We start from the raw sequence: 9,574 nt of genomic DNA, 5'->3' as shown, positions 1-9,574 counted from the left end.
AATATTTTTTTTTTGCATGTAATACCAAACTCTAATACAGCTCTGCCAAAACATATCTTTTATAAGTTTGTTTGTTTTATGTAATCATATATTGAATACTACTTCCCCGTGTCCTATATCAACCCTAAACAGCTCCTTTGTATGTAGACAACTGCTGTGCATTTTCTCTTTGCTGCCCCGTATAAATGACGTCATGCTGCAGCTCCGGGGCTGACGTCGCTCGCTCTCGCGATATTTCGGCGTCGAGCAGGTTTTGAGCCTAAACCCCCTCCCACGCCCCAGCGCGCCGTGTCGGGATAGTGGCAGTATAAAGTATATCTTCCAGCCGAGACAGATAAGAAGCGCCAGGCTATAGAGGGGATGAAGATGGCGGACGCCAAGCAGAAGAGGAACGAGCAGTTGAAGCGCTGGATAGGATCGGAGACGGACCTCGAGCCGCCCGTCCTGAAGAAGAAGAAGACGAAGGTGAAGTTCGACGAAGGCGCCGTGTTTCTGGCCGCCTGCTCGAGCGGCGACACTGAGGAGGTGCTGCGGATGCTCGACCGCGGCGCGGACATCAACTACGCCAATGTTGACGGACTCACTGCGCTGCACCAGGTGAGTTAAGAGCGGCTCAGAGCCGTGTCTCGGGACGGTTTGCTGGCTGGCTGTTTTTACTCAGACCGACACCACCACCATCATCATCACCCTCTTCGGCGGGCCGTTTTGCGGAACCACGTAATGTTAGCCGCTGAAGCTAATCAGGCTCTGATTGAAACGGGTATTAGCTTTTACGCGCACTGTGCTGGATCGATCATATTTGTGTGTAAATGAGTTTGTGAGGGCAGGAAGAGGACTGTCTTGACTGATCCCGGGTTTGTGTGTGTGTGTGTGTGTGTGTGTGTGTGTTAGCTGCTGATTAGCCTGTTAGCATCTAGGTGTAAGTAGATCTACAGCACAGTAACCGTTGAATCTGTTAATAAACTCATCTGGTGAATGTGCGTGGGTTATGTTATGTACGGATTCACGGAGCCGACTCGTAGATGTGTTTTAATCCGCGGGTCACCATTGAAATTACGCTGTTAAAGCGCATAGCAACCAGTTAGCACGGCTGTGTATTTGGAAAGAGGCTAGATGGTTGACACGTATGTTGCGTTTGAGATTACTGACTGAAAATGTGGCTTTATGGGTGAAGATTCTGTGTAATAAGGTTTTTCTTTGTGTGGCAGGGTGAGTTATTATATTAAAACGAGACCATGCGCGATGCGCAAAAGGTAGAAGTCGCGCGGTTTATAACGAATTATTCGTTCGAAAAACTACAATGTTTTAATAATATAAGTTACTCGTTCATGTTGTAACAAACCCGTGTTTCTGATTTACTCGTGTGAAACTTCAAGGATTATATTTGTCAGAATGACCACTCCAGTCACCATTCACTTTCAAAGAGTCTTTTTCGTACAATGGCGACTTGCGCTGTCAGTTCTCTAACGTTAAATTATTCTTTCTTGTCATCCACATGAGAAAAAACTACGTTAAGTCAGTACGTTTCGAAACACCATAGATACAAGTAAATCCTGACACAGTTTTCCATGAATTTTTAGTGAACTGTAGCTTTAAGACGTTGTTTCCTTGGCTTGACTGTAAACGTCCGAGAAAGATGCGTCACTTTAGTTTTTTTCACTAATAACCGTTTCACGCATTGATGTTTTTGCAAAAAAAGTATGTGTGGTACTGGCAAATATATGAGTGTGGTTGCGAGCGAATGCAATTTATTGTATAGTTTTTGTCCTAGGAAAATATGAAGGATAATGTACAACTACATTTTGTGCTTCATATTTACCTGTTAATGTACCTATATTGTCTTAAAATGTTGTGAGATTTCTATTTAAGCAACATTTTTAGGCATCATAGACACAATAAACATCTTTATTCAGATGTTAAGGATAAAAAAAAATATTGCTAAGCAAAGCCTATTGAGTAATTCAAAGTCAAAGAGCATTAAAGTAACTGTTCTAGATGTCACAAAAGTCTAGTCTAGAAGCATCATGCAATCTGAGTTAATCAAAAGACATAATATGATGTATTGATGCAAAATGTAAAAAAAAGTATATTTAAAGCAGCATACCTATACATTTGTATATTTACAATATTTATCTAAAAGATATACTAAAGGACTTGTTTGACTGTTATAAAAATATTTGATAACTTCTCAAAGCTTTAACTTTTTTTATATATAAATGCGTTGTATAAAAGTGTGTTTGTCATTACATATCTTAGTGAAGAGCTGTCATCGGGCTATTTGATGATCTCGTATGTGACTTGTTTGCTTTTCCATTTTTTATTATTACAAAAACTGAGTTAGTTGTTGTTGTGGATGTACCATTTACATTTACTAGAGAAACCTGAGGATTAAACAAGCGGCTTGTCCTGTTGTTGCTCAATTTCGCTAGTACACAATGATTAATTACACTTTTATTGTGTTCCCCTGTTTAAATGCATGAGTGTTGCACTGCAGGCCTTCGAATTGAACAATTCCCTTTTATTCTGGTAACTTTACACTTGCCAGTCCTCAGCTTCACTTTAGAGATGTATAAGATTGGAGTCATGTGGTTTATGTGTTCATTTATACATCAGTAAGTCAGCAAAGGTTGGTTCAGGCAGTGTTTTGGTCACCCTGGGCTCTCCCAGCATACCCTGGTTTCACACGCAGGGTCTAGGAGGAGGAAATAGACAGCTGCATCCCCTATGTAGTGTAGTTTACTCATAGCAATGTTTTGACTGAGCTACAATTAGGTTTTATTGTTTTTACTCATGCAAAATGATGTATTTACTGCTCATTTTCATATTAATCGCAGAACTTAGCCTAATGCTTTGTTGAAGATTAAAAGCATGTGACTCATACTTGAAGGTAGCACTGGGACCTGATTGGGTTTATGTGATTCGTCCCCATCGGGACAGTTTCACTGCATCTGTGCTGCAACAGGTAGTGACCTCACTTTCAGCACACTGCTGTGTTTATCCAGGGAGGGTCATGGTGTGCTGGTTCCAGTGACTATAGTAGCAGTATAGCTGGGGTTATAAATATCACATGCAACCTGGCCTGCAGGCAAGTGCAAGAATGCTAACTTTAGCACCCAGTCAACCCACATTCTGCGCTGCTCAATCTCATAGTTAAAAAAACTTCTGTTGTCTGTTCTTTGCTCATGTTGTGCAGATTGAGGTTTCAAATCGAAAGTCACTCAATTTGTCAGAGCCATGACATAGTTTGTAGTGCATGTGCATGTTTGAATCAGTCTTGCATCATGTTGTGATCTTCCTTTTTTGCTCCCAATTCCTTGTGCTTCTCAACTGTTGAAAAATGTAGAAGATGATTTTTAAAAATGACTAGAAATGATCCATAAATTAGTGAACATCGCAAAGCCCAGGTAAATATACACCCCCCAAACTCAAGTAATTTTGCACAAAGAAAATGAAGACCTTTTTTATTTTTTTACAGCCATTGCATTGTGACATAAAAAAAGATGTAATCTTAATAGTACATTTGCGTAAATATTATGTGAATGCTGTTTTTACAACAATTGTTTTTGCATCATTTCCGTAATATGATTAAATTGTTTAATCAGATGTATAGCAATGTATGCTTTAATGAAGGCTATTTTTACAACCTTTGATTTATGACATTTCCATAATATAATTTTTAAATGTAGCTTATAAAGTTATTTACAAATACGTTTTTTTTCTGCATCAATGCAGTGATTTAATAGTTAAAAAGGTCCTTAAAATATATGCATTTAATTTTTAAAAAATGTTTATAACTATATTCAAACACATTTTGCATAAAAAAATTTAACAACCTTTGTATTGACATTATTTCTCTGATATATTTAAAAAAAATTAGTGATTTATAACAAACTATTTAGAGTGCTATGAAACTATTTACTTAGAACAAAGTAAATTAGTTTTTATGCTTATAATCATGTGAAATGTGACCCAGTTTGACGTGAGGGCCTTTCACTCCCCTTTAGTTCCAGAACTAAATGTACAGTACTAAAGTGCTGGGACGATTTGGCACAAGCTATTTCCCAGTACCATTTAAAGGGTTGCATTCACACTGACCATGTATGCTAGGATGTGACATAAGCTGGTCCACAGCGATGTCATTTGTGCGTGGCATTCAACAACGTTAACAAAGAAGAATAACATTAACAACAGGAGGATGGAGGACGCTGGGATCGGAGCTGTGTTTTTGTCGTGTCTTGCGGGTTTCACTATAATAGACATGTAATGATGACGTATACATAAAGCGTTGAAAGAACAGGTAAAGGAGGACTAAGAATCTCCAACGACAACTGGCAGTGCTACATTTGCTACAAGTGCCTGCACTCCAGTGACCGTCCATTTATTGCTGTTCATCATACTTGCAAATTAAGTTGACACAATGTTTACAGAATACTACACGGCATTTTAAATCATGGTGGTTAAGGGCCTTTTCGAATGCGTTTGGCCAATCAATGTCTACTTGCATCAGAGTTAGTACCAGTTGTGCTGCTTAGACCCTGCTCCGGAGTAGGAGCTAATTTGGTTCTCGAAAAAGGCAGTCTGGTACTAAAACGCCCAAAAGTGGGTAGTTCCGTTAGTTCTGGTACTATGAAAAGGTTCCTGCCATGCGAAAGGCCTTATATTCTCATGAAATTCTCCCTTATAGGTGTGATGACAGAAATATGGTGTGTCTTTCATGTATAGAATCATTCCAGTGAACCAGAAAATGCTTGGATTTATCTAGTGGCTCAACAACTTTGTGGAGGCGGTATGCAAAGAGAGGCGAGAAACAGCAGATTACGCTCGAGGCCCAGAGCGTTGGTGTCTGCAAGACTGTTCCTTAATGTTTTCCAAGGATGAATGTTTCATAACCACAATATCTTTCAAATTTAAGGATTACATGCACATAATCTGTTCGACCTGGTGTGTAGGCACAGCCTGGCGGCAGCCTTGTAGTCTGGGACGTGTCATTTATGGCACAGGTGGAATCTCCTGCAGTGCTGTCATCGGTCAGAGTTTATGTAGGTTTCAGTAAGAAGGTAGGTGAAGATATGTGGTTGTGTGTCCGGTGGGAAGGGTTGTGGCTGTGTCGTTCTGTGCCCGCATTCCTATCGTGTCTCTCTTTGGAAACCATAGCAGACCCAGAATTCCTCAGCTGTCACTTACGCCCCCCAGCCAAAACAGCCTACACCTCTACAGTCACGCCGTTCTACTCCCAAACAGAGGCACATGATGAGGCATAATTAAGCGGCTCATTAAGCAAACGACAATGCATTTCTCTCGTTCACTTGTTTTTTTTAATGTGTCATTCTATGATAGATGTGCCAGACTGCATACTGTTGCATGGGTCTGTCGTGTTTTCTTTTAAAGAATAGTTTCAGCAGTGTTACGCATAGAGGTGATGCATAGACATGGCATGATAATTTGTGAGTTGATCTGACACCGTTCAGGAAGCGAAACAGCAGCTCAAGGAAATTACGCCTTAGACGGTGTGATTTTATTAAATTATCGTCATGTTTAGGCAAAAAGAAAAATTCTGTCATTTACTGACCACATGTCTTTCCCACCCGGTATGACGTTAGTTCTATTGATAAAACTCAAAACACATAATATTTGTACCTAGTAAGCGTTCTATAACAATTCTTCATGAGAAGAGTAGCAATGGCTACATCTACACGCACAATTTGTGTTTCAATTTGACTTAATTTATTCCGATTTATGAATCTGAATGTAGTGTTTAGTAGGGCTGTGACGATAAATTGATGAATAATCTCATCTAATGGATCGATTCTGAGATCTTCCAAATGCATTGCAATTCTCTTTGGAATCGATTCTGAGTTTAGATTAATCTAATCTAGTCTAACTCTAATCTAGTTTATTTCCGCACACTCAACAGCTCATGAAGAAGCATGCTGAAAGAGGGCTTGTGCGTTCGGCTTAGTCATGTTATTTCACCTCAGCTCCGAATGCTTTTATGACGTGAGATTAATGTAAACCCAGTCCACTCTGAACACCCTTGTAATTCGCTTCAACCTTTTCTAATTTTATGAATGATTATTTTAGGTTCAAGTGTGTGTAAGGTAGGGTTGGGCCGGTAGACGGTGGACACGTAGACATCGCCCAAACTTAGTATAAGGATTTGGAAACAAGCAGATTACGGCTGTTTCTAAAGCATGCAGCGCCATCTGTTGTTCAAAACTAAGCTCAGAATGGACTTGAGAAAGAATTGCGACGCATTTGGAAAATCTGCTGAATCATTTCTCTGTTTGAGATGCATTGAATTATTTTCCCAGTCCTAGTGTTTACATGAACGCTGAATAAAGTGATCGGGTCGCAATCTGATATTTGAATTAATGGATCTGATTAACACAACCGGTTTATGAATCAGATTGATATTTTCAACTCACTCAATGTGATTTATCAGTAAATAACAATGTTCCTCAAACAAATCTATCATTTTAGTTTCGAAAAAAGGCACTGCATCTGAATATCCTGACTTCTGTATGTAGTATGCGACATGACATAAATGTGAAAGAAGTATGTTCAAATTCAAAAGCTGCTATCTGAGGTGTACATCCTTTGGAGACTTTTCAACCTCTGACTCTCTGAGAAATTGAGTTGAGATGTTCTTGAAGTTTGTTTGATGAAGAAGCTACTTAGTATGCAGTTTCAGATTCATACTTTGTTATAAGTGCAAAGTGTCATTTGGACTACTTTGATTCCTCTGTAGACTTAAGCATTGTTTTTTTTTTGTGGTAGAAAGGCATATGGGTTTGTAACAACGTGAGTGGGTGTAAATATTTTATTTTTGAGTGAACTATTCTTTTAACGGCTCTGTCATCGCTCATAGTCATTGTACTGCAACATAATTATCTCAGCATGCATTGTGAATCCTGAGATTCCCAGCTGTGTCTTAAGCCGCCCAGTTGGCGTGTCAGAGCTGAAATCTTGTGTTGATACTCAAAGAAACACTCCTCAGGATTCCTCTTTTTTGTTGTGAACCTTTTGTTCGTAAGGTCTTGTTTTATTCTATATATTGTGAGTCAGCATGGACAGCCCAGTCATTCTTGTGTAGCTGTAATAGATGTGAGTGATTCAGAACGATCAAAACCAAAGAGGATGTGGTGTTTATTTAATCTGATTTGAATCTTATTGGAGAATTGCCATTGCTGAATTCGCCAGCTTTTGCGAAGTTTTAGAATGCCTAGATAAACCGTTTTTTTTTTTGTTTTCTACAGAAATCCATGAGGTGACACACATGTGGAATGTTTTCACATGAAGCCTCAAAAAGCAGATTATTTTGGACCCCGGCTGTCAGTTTCACAGGATATATACTTCTCAAACGTATGTTTAAATCCCTGGAAACCATATTGTAAAAGAAAGATTTGACAGGAATTTGCAGGATGCCACTTTTCACCTAAACGGAGTAGGAGATGCTTTGCATCAGGGCCTGAAATCTAAAAGCAGGTCAAGGTAATTTGGGACTTAAATTGGTCTTAAATTAGCCTGGGTTCCTGGGAAACAGGGAGATGTGATTCTGTGTTCATTACCCGTTCTCTAAAATGAGTAAAGGGCTCACCCATTATGAAAACTTAACATTAACCCCAATTTCTAAGACTAGAGCTGAGCAATATTGTGATATTGATTTGATTTTTGCTTTTATGTCTTAATGATTATTAAATTGTGATTTTTTTTTTTTATATTCACTTTCTGTTTAGTGATATTTTCCAGTACAATAGTAGTATTACAGTATTCTTCTTATTTTGTTTAATATAGCCTATAAAAAAAAATATATATATATACACAGTACAGACCAAAAGTTTGGAAACATTACTATTTTTAATGATTTTAAATGAAGTTTCTTCTGCTCATCAAGCCTGCATTTATTTGATCAAAAATACAGAAAAAAATGTAATATTGTGATATATTATTACAATTCAAATTAATTGTTTTTAAATTTATTATACTTTAAATTATCATTTATTTCTGTGATGCAAAGCTGAATTTTTAGGATCATTATCACATGATCCTTTAGAAATCATTCTAATATGATGATTCATTATCAAAGTTGGAAACAGTTCTGCTGCTTATTATTTTTTCAGAACATGCGATACTTTTTTAGGATACTTTTATGAATAAAAAGTTTTTTTTTTTTATAAAATCAATCCTTTTATTCAGCAAGGATGTTAAATTGATAAAAAGTGATAGTAAAGAAAATATATTATTAGAATTTTTATTTTGAATAAATGCAGTTCTTTTTAACCTTTTATTCATCAAATATATTAGACAGCAGAACTGTAACACATAATAAATCAGAATATTAGAATGATTTCTAAATGATCATGTGATAGACTGATGTTACATGTGACACTGAAGGCTGGAGTAATGATGCTGAAAATTCAGCTTTGCATCACAGGAATAAATTATTATTTTTTAAGTATATTCAAATAGAAAACTATTATTTTAAGTTGTAATAAGATTTCACAATATTACTGTTTTTTTTCTGTATTTTTGATCAAATAAATGCAGGCTTGATGAGCAGAAGAAACTTCTTTCAAAAACATTAAAAATAGTAATGTTTCCAAACTTTTGGTCTGTACTGTGTGTGTGTATATATATATATATATATATATATATATATATATATATATATATATATATATATATATATATATATATATATATATATATATATATATATATATATATTATATATATATATTATATATATATATTATATATATAATATATATATATATAAATATATATATATATATATATATATATATATATATATATATTATATATATAATATATATATATATATATTATATATATATATATATATATATATATATATATATATATATATATATATATATATATATATTATATATATATATATATATATATAATTACCATACGGAATGGGTCAAAAATGGTGTCAATGGAGACTGTGAAACTTAAGTGGAAAGATATTTTTCTTTTCAACAACGTTTCACTTTATGATGGCAAAAAGAGCTTTGAATTGGTCCTTGTAACTAGTAAACTGTGTGAAAAAGTGTGAACAACCGGATTTTACAGGTTTTTCTTAAATCATTCAGCCCAAAGAGGATGGTTTACACTCAAGCCCTTTTTGGTTACACTTTAGTTTAGGGACTGGTTCTCACTGTTAACTGACTGTTAACTACAACTTTTGCCTCCAACTCTTAATTTGCTGCTTATTAATAGTAAGGTAGCTTAGTTGTTAAGTTTGAGTAGGATTAAGGGATCTAATATGATCATGCAGAACAAAGCAATAATGTGTTTTAGAAGTAGTGATATGCATGCTAATACGCAGCTAGTTAATAGTAGAATTTTATCTTAAATATTCCTAATCCTAACAATAATCAAACTTTATTTTATAATAAAATTATTATTATTATCTTTTGAATATAGAGCCTATTCTTTTCTTGTTCTGTCTTGCAAAACATACTAGACGTTATTTGACTTTATTTTCGGATTTCTCTTTATTTCCATTGCCATTTGGGTTAAATCATAATGTCCGTTTGGCTGG

The 9,574-nt window shown here is 36.0% G+C and overlaps 1 protein-coding gene across 4 annotated transcripts in view; it reads left to right on the top strand.

The window, feature by feature from the left end:
- Positions 1 to 252: 252 nt before the first annotated feature.
- LOC132105863 (protein phosphatase 1 regulatory subunit 12A-like) overlaps positions 253 to 9,574 on the top strand; it is a 77,604-nt gene continuing 68,282 nt past the window's right edge. Inside the window, exon 1 of one of the 4 annotated variants that reach the window (XM_059511332.1) lies at positions 253 to 597. In XM_059511332.1, coding sequence (XP_059367315.1) covers positions 361 to 597 — 237 coding nt within the window. In that variant the 5' untranslated portion in view covers positions 253 to 360. The remainder of the gene's footprint in view (positions 598 to 9,574) is intronic. The other 3 variants (XM_059511331.1, XM_059511329.1, XM_059511330.1) reach the window with 3 other exon arrangements.

The sequence above is a fragment of the Carassius carassius genome, chromosome 26 (genome assembly GCF_963082965.1).
Source record: "Carassius carassius chromosome 26, fCarCar2.1, whole genome shotgun sequence".
NCBI lineage: Eukaryota > Metazoa > Chordata > Actinopteri > Cypriniformes > Cyprinidae > Carassius > Carassius carassius.
The sequence above is the reverse complement of the archived record's forward strand: the minus strand, read 5'-3'. Positions and strand labels throughout refer to the sequence as shown.